Source organism: Parasteatoda tepidariorum, chromosome 3, assembly GCF_982258835.1.
Source record: "Parasteatoda tepidariorum strain Cologne lab strain chromosome 3, Ptep-v5.0, whole genome shotgun sequence".
NCBI classification, from domain to species: domain Eukaryota; kingdom Metazoa; phylum Arthropoda; class Arachnida; order Araneae; family Theridiidae; genus Parasteatoda; species Parasteatoda tepidariorum.
Genome location: NC_141757.1, coordinates 82,292,038 through 82,315,518, shown reverse-complemented (window position 1 = coordinate 82,315,518; position 23,481 = coordinate 82,292,038). Strand labels below are relative to the sequence as shown.

General features: G+C 26.5%; 2 protein-coding genes across 13 annotated transcripts in view; one reads left to right on the top strand and one right to left on the bottom strand.

Moving 5' to 3' along the window:
- The window catches only part of PolQ (DNA polymerase theta), a 120,465-nt gene extending 118,149 nt beyond the window's left edge, over positions 1–2,316 (top strand). For all 6 annotated transcript variants that reach the window (XM_087159678.1, XM_087159676.1, XM_087159677.1 and 3 more), the window contains one exon: positions 566–2,316. In XM_087159678.1, the coding sequence (XP_087015804.1) occupies positions 566–783 (218 nt within the window). In that variant the 3' untranslated portion in view covers positions 784–2,316. The remainder of the gene's footprint in view (positions 1–565) is intronic.
- On the bottom strand, positions 1,497–19,327 carry LOC107447958 (phytanoyl-CoA dioxygenase domain-containing protein 1). 7 transcript variants are annotated; one of them, XM_087159688.1, is made up of 13 exons: positions 17,621–19,327; positions 13,621–13,783; positions 12,453–12,541; positions 9,650–9,793; positions 9,494–9,569; positions 9,331–9,381; positions 8,187–8,242; positions 7,465–7,527; positions 5,608–5,629; positions 4,720–4,845; positions 3,743–3,859; positions 2,028–2,151; positions 1,497–1,770 (listed from the first exon to the last, which is right to left on the bottom strand). In XM_087159688.1, the coding sequence occupies exons 3-13, from the start codon at positions 12,489–12,491 to the stop codon at positions 1,722–1,724; spliced, it is 867 nt and encodes a 288-aa protein (XP_087015814.1). In that variant the 5' UTR covers positions 12,492–12,541; positions 13,621–13,783; positions 17,621–19,327; the 3' UTR covers positions 1,497–1,721. The 7 variants fall into 7 exon arrangements, with proteins under 7 accessions (XP_087015814.1, XP_071038338.1, XP_087015810.1 ...); XM_071182237.2 differs by lacking the exon at positions 17,621–19,327 and having other exon boundaries at positions 13,499–13,708; XM_087159684.1 differs by lacking the exon at positions 17,621–19,327 and having other exon boundaries at positions 13,525–13,679.
- Between the last annotated feature and the right edge of the window lie 4,154 nt (positions 19,328–23,481).

Sequence of the window (23,481 nt, the reverse complement as noted above, 5' to 3'; positions counted from 1 at the left end):
ATAATTTTGATTTGTGTTACAATGTATTGATGTCATTTGAATGAACATTTTCTTTCAACTATGCTGATTTGACCAATAAAATTCGATCATAAATAATTTTAAAAAATTAAGATTTCAAGTGCACTGTTAAAACCCTATACAAATAAAAGTCTTCCACAGAATTCTGATACAAAAATTAGATATAGGTTAAATCTTCTGAAATTTTAAAATTAAATTGATTTTTTTATAAAAATAATAATTTTCAATTTTTAAGAAATTAGGTTAGCAGTTAATTTTATGACATTGTAAGTTTAACTTTTACATTGTAAATTTAAGTTTTACTCGACTTTGTGATTGATTTTTTGAATGACCTTGTAAATAGTGAATACAAAACTGCATTTGACTTGTTCTGCTTATAGGTTAGAGACATGTTTTTTTCTTGCTGAAAATGGTGATTATGAAAGATTCAATTCTATAACTTGATTTTTAAATCCACTCTTGATTTTGTTATATCTAAGTAAATATTTGTTATTCCTAATTTTCACGTTTTACTGTTTTATTTATAAGTCTATCTTATAAATTTCAGATTCTCCCAAACGTAAAAGAAGCCCAAATACCTTTCGAGGAGGGTTCTTAGTTTTACAAATGCATGATGAACTCATATATGAAGTCAATGAAAAGGATTTAAAAACAGTCATTAAAATTGTGAAAAGAGGTATGGAAGAAACTACAAAACTATCTGTTAAGTTGCCTGTACAAATTCGCACTGGGCCAACTTGGGGTTCAATGAAAGATTACTCTTGACAAATCCTTTAAAAAAAATTTAAGTAATCAATTACTTTTACTCACACATATAGAATAGTTTTTTTTCATTATTTTATACTATAGGGCAAAATTAAAAAATCTTGCTATTGACCGGTGGTCAGTTGTACATTTTTAATAGTGCTAAAACATGTTACTTTTTTAAAAATTGAAAAGTGTTGATATTATTAAGGCAATTCTTTTAAAGCATTCCTCAAAATATAGTAAACAAATTACAAGGTTGATTTCTGAAATGTAGAAGTATTTTAAAAACAAATGTGAAATAAAGTAATTCTAAGAATATTACAAAATATCCATTATACAAATTTTGTATTCATTAATTAAATGCATATGGTATGACTGGCAGATAATTTTTCAATCACAATTTGTTATGTTCAGTTGCCCTGTGGGTGGTGACGACCTTTAATTTTGCCCTATATTGTATAAATCTTGTGATATTAAATCATCAATCATTTTACTCAAAACTTATTTATTTTGTTGATTGATAGACTTATTGAAGTAAATTTTTGCATTTGTGCTAATTGACTAACTTATGATGAACTATTACTTGTTTTTTCCTTATTATTATCTGTGATATTGGAATGTAAGAAATATATATTGTACATATTTTGAAATGAATGCATAATTATGTGTATAAAAGTTATTTTTTACAAAATGTGTTTAAAATCTATATTCATAACATAAACATATGATTATTAGATTTCAATATGAAACTTTATTGATTTATTACATCTGACATGATATTTAATATCAAAATATATAAGCTAATAATAGCTTTATAATAGCATACTTCTTATTAAACAAAGAATTAAAATTGTTTAAAAATATCTTTTTATAAAGATTGGTTTAAAGCATTGAAAATCATTTTGACTCAGCATCATAAGATGATAAAATTGAAAACCATCAGTCCTTCTACTTTGTTAATTGGCATATATTGATGGGAAAGGCAATTTTGTAGTTGGTTGTACCCTAAAAGGAATGAAAGCATATTTATTAAATGTTATATTACTGACCAAACTATGATGTCGGAGGTAATAATCAAAAAATCTGTTTCAGAGAAAAGAAAAGGGAAACTTTTTTTAATGATACTTGTTCAGAAAAATGTCAAAAAATATAAACTCATTGATGAAATTTCTTTTAAGCATATTACATACTAAGCATTATGTGGTGTGTTTTTAAAATCAAGATAATTCATAATAAGAAAAAATATATTTATTAGTACTAACCAGTTTTTTTCACTCCATTCAGCACCATTTTCTATTGCATGAAAGGTGTATACAACTCTAGGTTTATCAGTCTTATTTCTGCCACTCTTATGTAAAACTTGTCCATGAATGAGAACACAATCACCTAAATAATAATGTTCATAATTTTAAGAATTTTTTTTTCTTACAAAATGTTATAAAATATTCTTATCTAAAATAGAGTTGTTGTTTTGTACAACTAAAAGTTTTTATCATACATTGAAAAATGCTTTTAAAACATTTGTTTCCTAATAAAACAATGTAAATTTTACTGGTCTGTGTATTTATCTACTACTTATTTATTTGTTACTATATCTATTATATTGAAAACGCATTAGTTGCAGTGTGAATATTTGTTCCTTCCTACATTGCGATTAATCTACTTAGTTTTTAAATCTTCTATCATTTTTGATCCTTTTGAAAGAAAAAGACTTTATTATAGTTCTAATGATAAAAATCAAAGAATATTTTAATTAAATATTAAATCAATTAATCAAAGAATGGCTAACATTTTACTAAAAAAAACTTTTTAGTAGGTTTTATTTATCCCACTTAAATGCATGTCTGATAGTTGAATAAAGGAATAAAATTTAATGGAACCATTTTATATGAAGCTAATGTTATATTTCCTCATTTAAACTGTTATTTGTAGTTTCCAGTCCTTGCTTAATTGCATAAAGAAGTGTTACTAAATTGAAAAAAAATTATTTATTGTTAGAAAATGTTTCATCAGCTAGAATGGAATTTCCCTTGTATAGTTAAGATGATAAGAACACAATAGGTGGTCACTTCAGTAGAGACTTCCTTTTCATTTGTTGCTCTAAACAGGTGTTAGAGATATAGTTTTAGAATTTATTAAATCTTGCTGGCAGTTATACATTGGTGTAAACAAAGTGGGTTTTACCATTCTTTGAGTTTCAAAGGGATTTATTTCATGGTCAAGACTTGTGGTTCTCTCCCGGTGTGCTATTAAATTTTATAAGTTTAAAAAACCTGCTAACACACTAGTGTACAGTGTGTCTTTCTCTAAAATAGAATAATCATTGCTTACTCCAGTGAATAACTCAGAGTTGGTTGCACAATGAGTGCAAAAAGGAAAGGTATGAGTTTATGAAGAAAAAGTCTTGGTAACAATACTTTTCAAAAAATCTCCAACTGAAATAAGTAATGAATTTGGAATTAAGCTTAAAGGATAAAAAAAAATTTAATTTTGAAAGGAATATGCAAGTCATAAAAGCCTAAGTTGAAAGAGAGAAAAATCGAACTTTGATGAATTAAACGGGTATCAAAACAGTCTTTAACTACAGATTTTTGGGGAAGGAATAAAATTATACATATTATAGTACCTATATTATACTTTTCATTAGCATTGATTTTTTTCATATATAACTTTAAATGACATTTATATTTTACTTCTAATGATACTAACTCTGACAGCTTTAATTTTAAATGCTTATTGAGCATAAAATTGAGTTTATTTAATCAAAACATATGCTTTAGATACTATTAAAAAGGAAAAATACATAAAAACTTAGCATTTAAGATTGAATAATCAAAAATTAATCAAATAACTTGCTTTATTGAATAGAGTTGGCTGGACCCAGGATTATTCCTTTAAGTGTGGTTGACTGTATTCATTTTGGGATTTCAATTTTAAAAAAACCTAAAAATAAATACTGATTCACAACTAAAATTACCTTTTTTGGCAGGAATCGGCACATAACCTTCATTATAGAGATCATCTGGTATCTTTCCTTCCATGACTAAGAAAGGATCGTTACCTGGTTTTCTGACATATCTTACATGAATTCCACCTGAAATTAGGAAAAAAATTATTGCATTTAAATTTACTATTTCTTGTTAAAATGTTTGAAAAAGTTTTTTTAGTAAAACTATTAAGAGTAGCAATTTTTTCCTTATTTTTAACTATGAAGTAAGTATTCTAGCAGCTTCAAATCCCATTTTAAGATCCTACACATAAGGTAAGGGCATGTAAATTTTGAAAGTTAAAATTTTTGTTAGAAAATTGATATCTATTATGCTGATAACTTTTTCAAAAATATAATTCAGATGGACACAGAATATATAAAAAAGTTTTAAAGAAATGGAAAGCAGGATTTTATCGAACTCTGTTTTTTGCACAAACAATATAGCTACTACAATTTACAAAAATTTTTAATTCATGTAATTGTAGCACTAAATGAATATCTTCTGAATAATTTATGCAAAATTATTTTGCTACCACTTTTTAAACTTTTGTATGATTGCAAAAATTATGAGTAGATATTTTATGTTTCGAAAAATGTATTTTTGCATAACCCACATACAATGTTATACTACACTTTCTATAAACAAGAATATTTCACAAAACCTAACAAAAATTTATTTATTTCTAAATCTAGTCAGGTATAATAAAAAGCAGCACAACTACCATGTATTAAATTGTAGGCAACTACTAGCATAGCAATATATTTAGTTACCTCTTGTTAGGTTTTATTTTTCTCAACTGAACTAATAAACTACCAGCATTTAAACTATTCATTCCTTTACTAATACCCTGAAAATTACATTTGAATTCAATGGACTATTTAAAATTTTATCTATGGCAATATGTGTTTTATATATTAAATTTTGCAATCTCAAAATTTGAAGTTGTTATTAAAATGATTCCTACTTTTGTGGGATCCTGGCAGATACCATAAGCAGCCATTTTCCAGTGTAGCATCTTCCATTGGTAACCAAATTCCAATGCAGCTTTCTGGCTCAGTGTACAGAAAAGTTGAATCCTGATGAGGACGGACTAAAAATAAATTTTTTAAAGTTATAATTTCTTAGGAATAAGATTTTAAGTAATTCCATAAACATGAGTGATTTAATATCACTAATTATGTTAGGCTTATATTAATACTTTTTCTTTCAAATTACTCATACTATTATGTGGTACAAAATTTTTCTGCGACTAATTTAATGTAATAGTCTAACACTCAATAAACAATGCATATTCTTGCTTAAATTTCAATGTGTAAGGCAAGCTTTCTTTGCTTTGATACTTAGAAACATTTCTGTAGCATCTAAATGCCAAGATTTAATTTAAAAAACAGAAAAAAGTATATCAAACTATCATTATCATATTCAACAAATATTGGCATGTAATAACAAATATTGGTTGTTATATTTATATAACTAAACTCAGCGGCGCGACAGCCCAAGAGGGCCAAGGCCTACTGTGCCCATCTCAGTTTTCATGACCTTGGGCTCTGGGGTGCAGGAGCAGATGTTCCGGTCAGGTGGCCAACCGAACGCGGAACCCCCAGTGTTCAGTTCCCAAGCATGCTTGGTACTCATTTATCGACCCACTGAAGGGATGAAAGGCTGAGTCAACCCTGCCCGGCCGGAGGATCGAACCAGGGGCCTGTGGCACGACAGCGCGAAGCGCTACCACTCAGCCACCGGGCGTCCGTTATATTTATATATAAAAACATAATATATTCCTTTTGTATTTTGTTCAAAAATCAAAAATATTGTCTATAAATTATTATTTATAATCAAAGGTTGTACTTACAAATTTCTCCAATTTCAGGATGCTGAAAGAAAAAAAAAATTTTTTAATACATTAGTTTGTTTTTTTTTCAAAAAGAAAGAGCAATTCTTTCATTAAAAAAATAGTTTTATTTCAAATATTCAGGAAATCAGTGGTCGGAAAAACTTTATTTTTGTAATTGACTACAACTACTTGATTATAAATGTGTTTAACTGCAACAACAAAAACTTTTTTTTTTAATGTAGTGTCTACAAACTACATTCAAAATGTAGTAACTACTACAAGAAGACTAACTTTGCTGAAGAGCCTAATTTACACCAGTTTTTTTTTAATAAAAAAAATAACTGATTTAAACATTACAAATTATGAAGAATATATATTCATTTTAACATGGGTGAATTGGTTATTCAAAACATTTTTTAAGGAATTTTTTCTATTCACCTTCAGCTTTTTTGGCAGTGAATATTTAAGAAATGCTAGGAAATTATCAAATATTTTCAATCTTGTTACGTGTTTAATGCTCATTTATTTCCTCTGAAAAATGAAGTACTTCAAAAATATGTCCCCTTCCATTGAAATAGCATCAACGTTGCATGAAAGTATTGTGCATTTGCATCTAAAGATGTAGCCTAAGATATAAATTGGGTATTATTCATAATGGCTAGTTTAAATGTTAGTAATACGTAAGTCTTATTTAACACTTGGCCACAATGACATTCTCATCACGCCCATTGACAGACCCTTGAAGCAGGGGTCTGTTTAGAAGAAATTTGGGTCCGTTAACGGACCCTTCACAAAATATCTTTTCATAAAAACGTACCCTTCACAAAATATTTTAACTTAAAAACGGACCCTTCACAAAATAATTTATCTTTTAATCGGACCTCTCACAAATTTGTTGATATTCATTATTGTTCTGTTAATCGAATAAACCCTTTTAAGGAAGGGGGAAAGAAAGAATGTAAACGAACTAAATTTTGTCTTCGTCAGACACTTCTTCCCTTATTCGTCCGAAATAAATAATCTGGGCTCATCGGTATAGGCTAAATACCATATATTTGTATGTTGCATCTCTAATTTAGTAGCAGCAATTGCTGTTTATTACTGAAATTTTAATTTTTTTTTAATTATAATTTTACAGTGTTGAGCATAATCTTGTATGTCTTTACAATTTAAAAACTCCTTGAAAAAGCTTTTTGCAATAGCAGAACCTTATTTGCACAAATTCACAAAAGCGGACCCTGGTTGAAAGAATGTGACTTAACGTTTATTTTATATTCACAAATTACGAGTAATTTTTTCACAATTTTAGGTCCTTTCACAAAATGTCTGGGCAGACCCCTGCTTGAAGACTTGTACGAATCAGATTAAAAAAATTAGTTGTGTTCAAACCTTGTTTCTTTATTAAACTAACGTTAAAAGTAGCGGCCAGGAATTGCTACAAACAACTATTTTTTTGTATATCACTACTCAATACACTACTTTTTTGCTGCTTGTCACTTTGGAAGGAACAAGCAAGAGTAGTTGCGCTACTTGTAGCTTGTTACTTCCGACCACTGCATGAGAGGCTATATATCAAACACTAACAGTTAAACGAAAAAGGGAAGGTAAAAAAAAAACATTTGAATTGAGTATAAAAATGTATCAGAAAAATTCTCTCAACACTATTTTCATTATAATTGAAAAAAAATTGTAGATTAATTTGTAAAGCATATATAATAATAGAGAAATGTTTATGTTTAATATTTAAAGTGTTATAATTTTACATATTTAAATTAAATAAATGCATGTTTTTACTTTATATGTTTAGGTAAAATACATATTTTGACTTTATTGATAGAAGTGAAACATTGTTTGAAAATTGAAAATATTACTTACCTTAAATATTAACATGCTTTGACAAATAGCTGGATCCTTGTATTCCAAGGCTCGAAGTAGATCCTGAAATAAACCACATTATTCATCACCAAATATATTTAACATATTACTTAATTTTTAAATAAAGATACATGTTAGGAAAAACAGAAAGAGTAGAAATTGTGAAATTTCTATTGAGTTTACATTTAGCTTGTCAAAAAGAACAATAAGAGTGACTCCATATAAGATTTAAACTTTTCCCAAATTTAAGCACATCTTTTGTTCTTAACAAAGTAAACTTACATTTATTTTATCAAATATGATGCTTAAATGGTCTCCTACAAATTTTAATAATGCTTTAAAATATCATGTTTTTCATTAATTTTGCGTCGATAAAAATAAGTCTATTTTTCTCTTTATTGGTGATAAATGTAGTTAAGATTATGATATTTGTGCAAGGGCAGTACACAGTGGTGTCCTCATCACACCGCTGGTCACTAAATTGTACAGTCTCTATACACTCTAGCCCACAAACACTCTATACACTCTAGCCCAGAAACCCTGTTGCAATGGCACTTTACTTAATAACATTTGCACATATGTAAACTTGCTTGTGCTTTTATTTTTACTATGAGTATTAATCTATTTCTATAGCAATCTATTTGTAAAAAATGATTTTCAGAAGTACTATAAAATTGATACTATTAAAAAAAAAAAAAAAAAAAGAGTCTAATATTTCATACTTTTATTTTTTGATTGAAGGAAATTCTTTTGAAATTGGGATTCCACCAGTGCAAAGCTAAAAATAAAAAGAGGCAAATCTAATTATTCTAGAAAAAATTTGAATTGGATTCAACACAGAACTATGAAAAAATAATTAAATTAAAATTAAACTTGCATTAAGATAAGATTAATTTCATGAAAAGAAAATATGTTACCTAACATCACTGTGCTTCTTATCTCAGATTCTTAAGATAGTATTCATTTTTCTTAAAATATATTAAGAACATATTTTTTAATTTTTCTATTCAACTTTTATCGGTACAAATCGTAAAAGCAAAGTAATAAATCTAAAAAGTATTGAAAAATAAATTTATATTGTAATTTAATATATCATTTAGATAGTAAGAAATTTTTAAAATCTCCAGTTAATAAATTTATAAAAAAATATTTCATAACTGCTGATAAAGTTTCGAAAATAATAGTGTAACAAAAAGTTACAATAAATGGTACTGTAATTTCAACATTGATCAAATTTATTACATTTTATGAATAGGAAAAAAGTTTTTTTCTTACCTGTAAAATTAAAATTGTAGGAAATGTAACTGGTCAGTATAGTTTATTGAGATCTTTATAATTATTATTTATCAATGTTAGGAGTAGTGATTTTAATACCCTCAGATGGGCTATTGAGAACAATTATCAAAAACTTGACAACTATTATCAAAAATAAATTTTGCATTTTTTCAAAACTTTTTTTACGAAAAAATTCTTGTTGAATGTCATAACATACTTCAAACGAATTCAAATTCTTAGTTAATTTTTTTATCTTTATCACATTTCCTTTATTTTCTTATTCACAACTTAAAACATTATAACTGCTGACATAATTCTTATTCACATTATAACTGCTTTTTTTTCAAATTCATATGTACAACATTACTCTCGATCAAAATTTACATTATATTACAAAAATTAGAAAAGAATTTATAAGAAAAAGAACTGTGAATGAAATTTTTTTTTAATATTTATAATACAAAAATTATTGAAAAAAAATTTTGATTTTTCTAAAATTTTATTAGCACAACATGTTCAGTTTTCTGCTTATTTCATGGATATTTTTATTCGACATATTAAGAAATATTTTAAATCCACATTCAAACTTACCATATGCTATTTTATTCAAAGCTTTCTGTTTGTCTTTGACTGTTAAGTTTCCTATGAAAAATAAATACAATTGAGATTCAATTTTTTACTCATTCTATATTCATCAAACTGCTATATTCATCAATCATACTATATTCATCAAACTACTGATAAATTCTCTTACCATCTTCATCAAATGCATCATTTTCAAAGAAATATGCTACTTTGTCTCCCGAGTTGATATAGTACTCTAAATCTTCCTAAAATAACAAAATTAACACTAAAAATAATATTTTTATCTGGTATATATTAATTTTTATTATCGTAAATAATAACTTACTTTTGATTTTGGATTGTTATAAGAAGAATAAACATGCAGATCGTCAGTCATGTGCTTCAGAGCATCGCTCAAACCTTTTTGCATATCATCTAATTCGGATTGATCCAGGAAGTTTTCGATCTTGCAACATCCATTTTTTCGGTACTAAATATTCACATAAAATAGTTTTACTAGTGGATATTGAAAAGCGTAATTTATGATAAGTATTAAAAAGAAAACTAAAAAGTACAATCTAAATAATATATGCCCCTAAAAGTACTATATTTAGTACTATATTTTTTATATATTTTTTTATCAGTTTAATGACATTTAATAGAACTAGTTATGAATATCATAAATGCTACTATTGAATATTAATAGAATCGAAAGTAGTTAGATGTAGAGTTGGACAAAACAAATTATCAAAGTTATTCAAATCAATAGAATCAGCTCACTTCGGTATTTAGAATCATTTGTAGATTCAAATCTTATCAATTTCATTATCAAACCACTTATTGATTCGAATCGGGAATCTATAAGATTCAAATCGAAAAACAAGTGAAGAGTGGTTTGATAATGATTGCGATAAAATCAACCGATTCGAATCAATTGATTTGAATCATATGCAAGTTTGGGATTCGAATCATGGAATCAGTACCCAAACTCAAGCTAAGAGTAGTTATAAATTATAAAAGCAAAAGCAAGCGAATAGCCAAAATTTCTAGGAGATAAAATTGCATATTCTTACACTATCGTCTTTGAAAAATAAAGCTAAAATCAGATCCGTTTTACAAATTTTTATGCCCAATCATGAGAAGTATACTTTCTCCAGAAATATGATAGCAAACTTTTTTTTTAATTTTAAAAAGCTCAGTATGATTCTGACAAACTAATCTATAAAATAGATATTAAGTTGTATAATAAATTAATTGTACCATTAGAGTTAGTGGATTAGCATCATAATGTAGGCAAATTAATTATTTATAAATCTAACGTTATTTAGATAAATTATAATATTTAATGCTAGAATGTAAATCTGCATAACCTCAAATTTGGTAGTATTATTATTATCACTCTTTAATTTTATTGCATGTAAAAACTTTAATTTCAAGTTTTAGTACCTTTAATTATAATAAAATTGACTATAGTTTATATAAGATTATCTCAAACAGAGGTTGCTAAAATCCGGGCTTTTAAGGGAAAAAACCAGCTATGTGGGTCTTTCATGAAAAAGCCAAATTTTACTTGTGGTTAAGTGGTGTAAGTCTTATGGGTTTAGTTTTTTTTTTCTTCATGAAAAGGCATAATTTCTCCTGGAGATAAGTGGGTTTTTTCAAACATATTCTACATGCATACTTATATATATATACTGAATATTATATATAGTATATGCTGAAAAAATATAACTTGATTATTACCAAATAAATTAATTAATAAAAAAAATGGTTGTGAGAATCACTATTTCAGTCGTTTTTCTGCCATCTGTAATGAATTGCATAATGATAAAGTTACTGAAATGATTCTTTGTAAAATGTAAAGCATAATACGTGATTAGTTTTAAATTATTAATAAACATATATTTTGTTTTAAAGTTAATGAATAGAATTTCTAGAAGCATTGTCTGCATTCCTGAATTGAAATACACACATATGCATATTTTGTGGCGCATAGCTTGTTCATTTCTATTTTTCAGTGTATTAATTCTTTAGATGTACAAAAAATTAACATTTATATTAATATTATTTTTGGAATTAGTGTAAAAAGAAAGTAAATTTTAAACAAATGTTTTCTCAGCATTCCATGAAGAACAGCTTTTTTTCTACTTTATTGAACTAGATTTTATCAAGTAAAGTCTAACTTTTCAGCAACATTTTTTAAAAAAATTTATATTTTCGGTCAAAATAAGCTTTATATTTTTTTAATAAAAAGAGAAGCACATTTTCCACAAGAATTCTAAATGTACAATTTTAAAAAAAAACGATTCAGAAAATTTTTAAAAAAAGAGGTTTTAAAAACTTTATTTTTTCCTATAAGAAGATCAGAATAAATTTAAGCAAGCCTTTTATTTCAACTACTGCTTAAAAATTTAGTATAATGTTCTAAGCTTGAAACAGTTTTCTTAGTAAAACAATTTTTTTTCTATTTTACCCTAATTGATGAAAAATTAAAAAATTTTGACAAATGATGAAAAAATTATAGTTTCTTAGCTAAAGTCAGTTCAACATGAGCTAAAGTCAGTTCATATTAAAAGTTTATAACTCTAATAGTTTCTAAATATGCACTGTATAAATTTTATACTAGCGATTTTCATTTAAAAAAAAATTTGTATAATGGTGTAAGCTTAAAACAGTTTTCTTAGTAAAACAAATTTTTTTCATATTTCACTCTGATTTTTGAAAAGTTTAATAAATTGAAGTGATTTAAATTTTTTAGCCCCAGGAGTTAATTTAGTTTTACAAAAAGTTTAGAAGTAAGCAAAATTAAAAAGTCAGTTCAAAATAAAAGTTTTAAGATTCTAATAGTTTCTAAATATGCACTTTAAAAAATTTTCTAGTTACAATTTTCATAGAAAAAATCATAGTATAATGGTGATACAGTTTTCTTAGTAATACGAATTATTTTATATTTTACTCTACTTGGGGAAAATTTTAAAAAATCCAGAGAAATTATTTTTTTTTTGTGGGTGAGTTAATTTAATTTCGCAGAAAGTTTAAAAATAATCGAAGTTAAGAAGTTCGTTCAAAATAAAAGTTTAAAATTCTAACAGTTTCTAAATTATTAAAAATTTTATATTTCCCAGTTACAATTTTCAGAAAAAACTTACCTCTTCAACGACTTTTTGATAATTCACGGAGGAAGGCATATTTTTCGGTTTTTCCTTTTGGACTTCTGCAAGCTTCTTGGTTGGTAGGCCTGTAAATTAATGGAAAATCCATATTAGAAACTTTTATAGTGGGCTCCTTATCCCACAATTCCCAAATCCTATCTTATCATCTGGTCAGCTGCCTAGCTAGAGTAGCAGCTGACATTTGAAAATAATCGAATAGAATTTTCTTTCTCGCTTTTCTCTACAGTACTTTACTGTAAGAATTTCAGTTGGGAAATCGTTTATCTGATTTTATCGTAATACTTAATGCGTTTTATTGTTAAAATATCGAAAGAGGGTGGTGTGTCCAAACTTTTAATTTGAAAATCTTCCTTCGTTCGGTTCAGAAGTAAATTCAGCAAATTTATTTTAATTTTATAGTTAATATATAAAATATGAGATTACTATGGTAGATATTTTGAACGAAATTAAAATAAGATACTTAATTTAATTCCAGAATCAACTTTCAGAAATAATATAAACTATTTTCACAGTTTAATCATTGTTAAAATCTCTCTAAATAAGTGTTGTGAATTTATTTTAAATCATGCATTTTAAATATAATGTTTTTTTTTATTCAAGCTCAAATATTCTGCAAAAATATGTAATAATATATTTGTAGGTACTGTTAAATAAAGGTTGAATGCATGTGTGTATTATCATATTGATAGTAATTAATGCACAAAAAGTTTTTAAGTAATTTTTAGTAAATATTAAGATGTTAGAAGTCACTAAAATTTACTAAATGTTTTTTAAAAATGTCCACAAAATCAGAAAGAATCATTTTATTGATAGTAGGAAAACAACGTAAAAAATTTTCAAAATTTTATTTAGATTGTGCTTTATTTTTTTCACATTGATTATGGAATCAATGTATAAACATAAATCTATTTAAATTAAAACTATCTAAGTGATTAAAATAAAACTTAGAGTTTTTAAGCTTTTATGATTTTCTTCGGAAATCCATGTTTAAAATTTTTTTATGCATTTAATAAACATATCACCTGTATTTTAGCCTTGTATTCCGTACTTTTTGAAGAAATTCTTAGTAGACTAATTTTTTCTCTCATTTTTTTAAATCTTAAATTATTTATTTGATATTATAATAAAGCAACAAATAACTTGCACAAATAACACTGCAATTAAATCTTCTGCAGCTTTTCTTTACGTCCATCATTAAAGTATCTAAAGAACATATTTGTAGTCAGATAAACAACACAAGTTCGTTCTACGCCTGATAACCGTTATCAGAAGATTGTAAGTGCAGAAAATGTTCTCTTTTGATCCGTCTGAAAAGAAAAAAACAATGCATTTAATTTTTAAGTACTATTCAATTTTGACTGTGAAGACGAATTTTTCACTAATTTTATCCTTCTTGATGTAAAGATTTATTTTCCCCAAACAGAAAATTAGAAGCTACACTGTAAAAAATTCCGAATCAAACTATAGTAAAAAGCACCGGTACTTTTTACCGTAAAATCCATTTTACCAGAACATGTTTCATAACAAAAAATCTGATATGCCGTAATTTGTATAGTAATAATTACCGTAAAATTACTGCATCACTGTAATTAAATAAATATTACTATAAACATTACGGTTAAGAAAGACTTTCATTTGTACTACTAATTCTAACATTTCTAATAAAGAAAGTTAATAAGTTTAAAGGCAGTGTTTAAGGATTAAAGGACAGCACACCAAATGAAATGATCACCCATGTTAAAATCTACCTATACAATTGCTTGAAATCATAACATTATTGGTAATCAAAACAGCAGTTTTCAGACGAACGATTTTTAATTTAGAGGGGTTTTTTTTCGAACTAAATGAATTTTTATTATTTATAATCTTTCATTATTTATATTATTTCTGTCTTTATTAATAAGGTTAGCCACTACGCTTCCACCATTTTTTCAAATTTTAACATTCGGCATGTCATTAAATATTTTCATAATGTTTTAAATCATTCAAAAGAACAGACTGTTTTGTTCTACCAGAATCAATTTTTTTTTTCATTTCGAGTTTTTCACATCATCCAAATAAAATGTCATACTGAGAAAAATGAAAATTTTCGGCACCTTCTATTTGCTTTTAATTTAAGTTCTACAGTGTCAAAAGCTGCTCGTGACATTTATGCTATACACGTAGAGGGTGCTATATATGAATAAACTGCTCGTGATATGCTCGTCAATTTTAACAATTGAAATTTTGAGCTCAAAGACGCTCTTTTCTTAAAACGCTGTCCAGTTAATTTACGTGGAGAGCGTTTATATCAGCTTTAGCACGAAAATTCGCATTAAACGAAGAGGAAATTGGCAGTCAAAATTGAATAGTCTACATTTCAAGCCTTTAAAATATTTTAAAAACAGTGGAATCTTTGTTTAGAACCTAATAGAATATACGGATCGCTAAGAATTTTAATAGTAACTTCAAAAACATTCAAATCATAACATTTCCTCTTACTTCAAAATAAAATATTGTAATTTTTTTTTTCAATGTCTATGTAGAATAAGATGATTCAGTGTAATACCGTCAAGAGTGAATTCCTAAATGAAAGAATATGTAGATATTCAAACCAAAAATTTAGATAGAGAATCGTTTGGAAAAAAGATGTTATTTTTAAAACTATTATCTTCGCATTAAGTGGGGTTACGAATTACGTAAACGAAAAATAAAGTTAATTACTGAATGAACAAAAAATTTTCTTTGATTAGAAAAACTTAAACTAATAAAGGAGATAAAAAAAACTATGAATTTAAGTGAAAAAGGAATAAAAAATTGTGCAGAAAAAATTAGACGAGACGTAATAAGAACATCAAAGAGGAAAAAAGCTACCATTTACATTCAAACTATATTCTCTAACTAATCACCTACCCAGAGTAATTATATTAATCAGATTACCTTAATAGTGCAATGTTTCATAAAAAATACAGGAAGCCAAATATTATGTAACTTTCTTGAAGTTAGTAAAGAATTTGTTACAATGAATTATTTTTCTTTACGCAACTAATTACACCGAGAATCACTTATATGCTCGGCATAACCTTTTCACGGCATACTAACTCTAAATGCAGTGAAACATTTTTACAGATAAACGTAACTAATTGACGTTCACTGACATTTATATAATTGTTTTCACTGCATATTAATTTTGTAAGCTAGTTTACATTATTTTCCACGGCATATTAACAACACACCATATAAAACAGCTTTACAATCTAGCAAAATAAACTAAAGCACAATGATAAACGTTGTAAAAAAGCCATGTATATTCCCCCCCCCCCACTGTTTTCGGGACTTCGTGGACAATTTCAGCAGTTTTTATAGATAGACGTAACATATTGATGGGCACTAAGGTTATAGGTTTCATAGAATATAGATTCTGCATGCAGCTATATATTTTTCTTTTCACGGCATATTTACTCATCAAACAATAAAACAATTTTATAAACGAAAAATATAAACTCAAAAACAAAAAAATTAAGTGTTGTATTATTCCTTTTCATTATATTATCACTTTTCTATCAGTAACAGTTTTCCAGATAAACGTAACAAGATGAAGGTCACTGACAATTGTATAATTGCTCACACAGCATCTTAATTTTGCATGCAGTTTATGTTATTTTTTGTAAGGCACATTAACTATGCATGCAGTGACAAATAAATGTTGAGAAGACTGAAATAAAACATCTTTGGATGGAATAAACGTTTGTAATTTAAATATTTCCTTTCAAAGTCTTCAATTTTCATTTAATTTTGCTAAGCGTATACAGGCTGCGTAGCCAAATCTTTCAACAAAAATAAGCACCTTTTAAGTACTTTTTAAGCACTCAAAAAAAATGTAAGCACTATATACATTAACAAAATGCAAAATAATTTTCAAAGACTTTAGATGATCATAAGAAAATAACTAGTTCCTGACAAAGAACATTTTTCTTGATTATATTAGCCGTTATAAAATGATCGAGAGATTTTTCTGTTCGATATCGAAGGGTGGAAAATGAAGTCTGAAATTGAGAATATCTTACAAAATGCAGCAGAATTGCACATGAGAAAGCAATAATCTAACCGAACCCCGCTCAGTAGCCGCTCATACGGACTCGCAAGTATTTTCATGAAACAAGTAAAATGATTGGCGCTTTCATACGCTATGGACCGACTGTATGCCGAAATAAATTGTAAAAACGTTGAATGGAACAAAGTGAAAAGCACGCTTTTGCATAATACGTGGCGAAAATCGACATGGTAACGAAAAAAAAAATCTCATTTTTGAAAAGGGAAAATTAAGCACTTTTTAAAAACACCCAATGAAAAAAGCACCTTTAAGGACTTTTAAATAACGAAAATCGAAAATAAGCACCTTTAAGTACTTTTTAAAAACGCTACACACCATGGTATAACAGCAAGTATTTCATATATAGTTTTCATTACCTGCAGATTTTTCTTTTTTTTTGGGGGGGGGTAATATTTTTGATTAATAAAATGATACCTTTTAATTTGATTAATAGTGGTATCGCTTTAAAAATAATCAATCGCTATTAATCAATTTTATTTCTGATTTGTATCTGTATTTTTAATTCTCATAAAACTTTTTCCCACGCGTTTTGATCGCCTTTATTCAAGCAAACAGTTATAAAATAAATAATTTGAGTAAACTTTTAAGAACTTTTTAAGAAATACATGGAAAAATAAATCGAGGGAAATTATTTGCTAAAATAATCTTTATCGCGTTTTAAGATAAACACTGAAACCGGTTCTTTCTAGTTTTGAAAGATAAAAAATAATTTTCGTTGCTTAGCGACAATTTATCGTGATGTGCCGACAGAATTTATCTGAACATTTGTATACAATTATATTTTCAGGGTCTTTCTTATCTTTTTTTTTTAAAAAAAATATTAATTTGATTATTAAGAAGAAAAAAACAATTTTTGCAAATCATTAGAGCGTAGCTCACCGAAACTATTTTTTAACAGATAAAATTTGTAATTGTTTTTAAAAATTATAAATTTTGTTTTTAAAACAATACCATATGTAAATATATATAAGTATTACGTTTAAACGAAACTTTCTGTCATTTTTTTTTAAATGACAGAAAACAATAGATGACAACAAAATAATAGATTTACCTTTTTGTCTGTCACACTCTAATGGGGCTTCACAAATGTGATTTATAGAAGTGTCTCCTTTCTCCACTGGATTGAGACTTTCAATTTAATTTTTTGATCCAATAAACTATACATTATATATAAGAACAAGTTAAAGTTTGGAATTAAATTCACTTCGAAATTATTAAAAAATATTTCAATTTAATGCATCAAAAAAATTTATAAATAAATTCTAGAGTGATTTGTTAATATATAATTATAGATTATACAGCGAAAATAAAACGACATTTGTTTTAAAAATATCGGCTTGAAAATAATGTGTAAATCAATACCAATATGAGACTTAATTGTAATGAAAATGCCAGCAAATTTTAATTACATTATCCTTCAATTTTATATTTAAAAAAAATAGATAGCAATTTTACAGGTTAAATATTTAATAAATTCATTCTATACAGGCGAATGATGATAATATACAAGTTGCAATAAAATGTCTAAAAAATAATATAAAAGAACAAAAATCATGCTAGTGAATTTTAAAAGTTCTTTCGTTCATGAGTTTTTCTCAAACCCCACAAGCACAGCAGCATGCGACAATTTTTTATCAAGTTTTATACTTCCAAACACAGCTCAGCAATCCATCTCCATAGTAAAATGCTGGAGGTAGGATTTACAAGAAGAAGAAAAATCGTCTTAGTATCACGTGACAACGTTCTTCGCTACCAAGCCGCAATCAACATTAGACAAGGCATTAGAGTTATTACTTCTTATAAGTCACAAGTAAATAATAATATAATCGCATAAATCTTAGCTACATTTTTAATTCCAGTATGAAATAATAAAATAAGAGAATGAGGAAAATTAGATAATTTTTTAGTCTCTATTCAATTAAAATGTTAAACTTAGATGTTCTTTGCTTTCTCAATGAAATTATCTCGTTGTCGCCAAAAAGATACTTTTATAAAACTATAGTTCCGGTACTACTTTAAAACAATTTTTCTCAAAGAGTTTTAAACATTTTATTTCGACTTTAGTAAATAAAAAAATATGTAGGGGAGAGGGGGGCACATGTGAACAAATTTTTTTATTTCTTCACTTTTCGAAAAATATCATCAATTTTTCATAGTAAAAAAGTCCATATGTTTAAATAGTCTTTTCTTTGTCTCGTGGAATTTTTTGAGATTTTTCAATAAAATATTTCTTTACTTTATAATATTTTAGAAAAATGACTTCAATTGTTCACATGTGCCCCTATTGGGGGCACATGTGAACAGGCCTGGGGCACATATGAACAAGATTAAAAACACAAAGCAATCATCATATTTCAAAGAAAAAAATTCTTTAATATAACAGATATAGATACGTATTATACTGAGGGGGTTGTAGCTTACTATGTGAATTTAAATTGTACAACAGTACTGTCAATAAGAAAATAATTTTTCAGCTGTACAATAATTTTTCCGTAATTGGGTTTTTCGCAACTTCATGTTCCACGGGTGTTGTAATGGGCCTTTTTCTTTCTTCTCTAATACTCTTTCATGCTTTTTTTTTTTCATTTTTTCTATCTTTTCATTTTTAGCTTTAGCAATTCTATTTTCTCAGGTGTATCAGTTAATATGCGTGATGCGCGATCAACCATTTAATAAAAAAAATACTTTTTTTTGCAGGAAAAATTTATAAATTAATTATGGAAAATTAAATAATGATAATTTTAAATGCATGCATATTTTTTAAACTTATAATATCATGAGGATAATAATCTTAATACTATATAGGGGCACTTGTTAACTGTTCATATCTGCCCCAGATGTTTTGTTCACAAGTGCCCCCATCATCCTTCTTAAACCTAACTTGAAAAAAAAAAGAACTTTTAATTGAGTAAAAAAAAAGAATAATTGTCATAAACTTACCTGAATGTTCATATAATGATCTGCAATAGTTAATTTTAGTTTATTAGTTGATTTATATTATGCTTTCACTTGAAGAAGCGAGCGATTATAATATATGCAACACCAGCTGATACAAAGAAATTGTCAGAATAGATCAACAAAATGTCTCATTGTTCTGAAAGTTTTTCAGAGAGGTAGGACTAGTACTGCCATCAATTGAAAATTTTTCGAGATTTTTTATTTCAAATCATATTGGTAAAACATACCATGTTCACATGTGCCCCCCTCTCCCCTACTATTAACGCTTTCAATCTAAAAATTTTTAATTTCATTTTAAGTAATTATACGTCATCGGAGAAAAAATTTATGCAAAGTAAGTTTATTTAATAAATCTAAATATATAAATAAATATCGAGCGTTAGTGAAATGAATGTTCTGAATTGACTTATAACCAATCCATGCAGCGTAAAAATGCCCCTCTTACAATGCAATAATTGACAAATGTTTATAACTCTGCAGGATACGAAAATAATTTCCATACAGTGGTACTAATTGTAAGAAAAGTTGAGAAGGAGAAAAATCTTATAATTGCACATCTATATTTATATATTAGCATAACTTTTCATAATAAAGCATACAAATTAACAATAAACTGCTTGCATAAAAAGCTGATATTTTTTTTTATAATTTATACATTATTATAGTCAATCGCAAACATAACCCTATTGTATCCTGGATAATCTGAGTTGTTTCGAAACATTTATTAACAAACATTTTATGAATTATAATTTTTAAATCTTTTACAAGTTGCAATTTATCATGAGTACTTAGACTTAAGAAAGTGAGAAAAATAAATCTGGTACGTTAGATGCTGAAATAACATCGCACCAAATTTTTTAAGCAAAGCATTTAACTACAAATTGAGCAAACAAACAAAACAAAAATTAAGTAAGAACATTGTTTGCTTATCATACCAAGTGTCATCAAGCTGAGATAAATTATTCATATCATTTAAAAATTGAATAAGTCTTGAATCATTCGATTCGCTTAAAAAGAGACTGTGTTGATAAGATTAGAAACTTAATGCACGTGCATGACCAACTCACTACTGCCTTTTACACTAGATTAGAATAAGTTCAATGATCACATTGCTTTCATTTCAGACGTTTCAAACTAACGTGCAACTTATATTCGTGTTAAGAATAAAAAGAAATCGTACCAAACATTTTATTTAAAATTTATTCACTAACTTATTTTGAAATAACTGTTACTTGTTTTTAAATGTTTTCAATCCGACAATTTAATAATCTACGAAAATTCTTACATTGCTATGAAATAGCTATTTTTCTTTTATAAATATCTAATATTAAAATTCTAAATACTATAGGAAAAAAAACTAACAATATCCAATAATTAACCACAACGTCCTTTTTGTTAACGTATATATAATATCCCCTTAATAAAATATATATATTACTTTAAGGTGACTAAACGGTCTCAAATTTCGAGGATAGTCCTCGAATTTCCTTGATTGTCTACAAAAATTCTGTAATTCTTTGTAAGCAGGAAATGTTCCCAAATTTTAATAAGTGTTCTCAAATGCTTTGTTAAATTATTTGCAGATTCTTTTAATTAGTGCTAACTATTAATACAAAGTTCTGAAATTAAGAACATAAGTTAAAAAAGCTACTAAAAATATTGAATAGAAATAGAGACTAAACCTAACTTGAAAGAAATTTTTCTTAGAAATTAAGAGAGCGAAAAATTTGAATACAACTAAAAAACTTATTTTACCCCCAAAAAATTATGATTTATTTATTATGATTAATAGTGAGAGAAAAATTCAGAATTAAAAACAATAAAACTGTTTGCATTGTAATAAATCCAGAATCGTAAATATTTTCTGACATATTCAGAAAATTTTTGAGCAATGACGTAAAAATATAACTATTTATTTTTACATTGAAATTTTACAGAAACTTTTCGGCCGATGTATTAAAATTTTAGATTTTGCTGATAATAAATAAGTAGCATTATAGATTATCTTTAGATGAATGAATTGCATAACTAAATTATGCTTAAAATATTATCATCATGCACTGATTTCCAAAGTGAAAAATCCAAAAATTAAAAATAACAGAGGGGCGAAACTTTTGAGAAATCTGGTCAATGTACGGTCCATCATCCAAATCCATCAAAAAAAAATTATTTCAATTGAGGCAAGTAAATTAATTAGTAATTAACATTAGCTAATTATTTCACTAATATTAAGCATTAACTAGCTCCTATCATTAGATAAAAACTTATTAAATGCGTAAAAATATTAAAAACATTTTAAGTGTGGATGCATAGTTAGATTGATTTTGAAAAGAAATATTTCGAAAAGATTTTCAGATTAAAATTTAAAAATTCATACTTCTGTTAACAAATTAAAATTTCAGTGTAAAGACATGAAATTTTATATTGAAATTGATGTCGTTTTGAATGTTAACATCTCCATTTACAGAATAATATATATTCGAATTGTGATAAAAACCAGATATAAAGCTTAGTATATACTAAAATGTAACTGTCAAATTTTTCACCCGTTGAGAAATGATTTGGTGCTTTTACTGTATTTATTTTCGGAATGATCAAGTTTATGAGCTTTGGTTAGCTAAAATATAGTAATTCTACCAAGAAAATATGAGATTTCAAATTTTCCAAATCGATTATTTTTTTAACTTGAAAATATTGTTTACCTTGTTGTTCTTAATGGGAGTTGATAGGGCATGCACCAATAATGCTAAAGCTGAACTTTTTAGATGAGCTTTTTCTCAGTATCTAAACAAGATAGTGTTTCAGTTTTATTTTCCACAGAATATTTACATGTACATGTTAACACTGTAATAACTGCTAATGCATGTCGTTGGCAGCATTTTTTTTTAAATTATGAACTGAGAACTTTTAATTTTTTAAAAAGTTCATTTTTTATTAAAAATATTTCATAACTCAAAAAGTATTCCTGTTAAAGCTAAAACATTATCGCAGCATACAACTGATATAATCTTAAATATCCCTGAAGAATTTCATAGCCATATCAAAAGTAGTTTCTTAGAAAAGGTACTACGAAAAAGGTCAATTTTAGCATTATTAATATATGCCCTACCAATTCCACTTAGAAAAAAACAACACATAATTCGAATGAAAATTAAGAAAAACAATAAGTTTTATTTGCTGTGCATAAGCTGCAAGTAAACAGAACTCATAGAATAAGTTCAAAATGTAGAGAAAACATGGGAAAAATTACAGAACAATGGAAAAAAAAGGGGGGAGGGAAGATAATAATAATAAAAAATTTATATTATTATTTTTCCTTTCAATATATATATAATTTTATATTGACTCTTATAATTTTATTAATGTAACTTTAAATGAAATTTTTTCTGTGTAGTAAACTAGGACAGAGTTAACGAAATTAAAATTTTATTTAAAATCTGAATAAAAAAATTTTCATTAGCGTTTCATTGATAAAAATTGTCTAAAAAATTTATTTTATTTAAAAATTTTCAAAAAAAAACATAAGCATTTAACATAAGCATAGCACAGTAAAACTTATATGCTTTTCCAAATATTTGATAAGCAATTCATATCAATGAAAATAAACACTAGAGTATAAACTATTCATTAGAAAGAGAATTGATAACATTCAAAACGCAGATGATGTGTATCATCCCAAACACGTGATTGTAGAATGTTCACTACACAGAAAGTTTTTAGTCTTGTTTCAACAGATATCAAATAAACGTTCTGAATTCAATATTCAATCCTTACTACATATCAGATTATAAAAAATAAAAAACAGTGCTTTATTTCGTTATTTTTTTTTTTTTTTTTAATCTTTTAGTTTTCTTACAAGAAGAAATCTGTCATAAGTTTCAACATTATTAGAAATAATTTTTAAAAAAATTACACTTTTGCGAATACAATTTTATTTAGTTAAACATACAAAAA

Bases quoted from the DNA above. Each gene is read 5' to 3' on its own strand.
- LOC107447958 (XM_087159683.1), bottom strand. From the start codon at position 13,564: ATGAGAGAAAAAATTAGTCTACTAAGAATTTCTTCAAAAA. The intron at 9,382-9,493 runs GTAAGAGAATTT...TATTTTTCATAG, and splicing joins TGATGCATTTGATGAAGATG to GAAACTTAACAGTCAAAGAC. The intron at 3,860-4,719 runs GTAGGAATCATT...TCCTAATTTCAG, and splicing joins TCTGCCAGGATCCCACAAAA to GTGGAATTCATGTAAGATAT.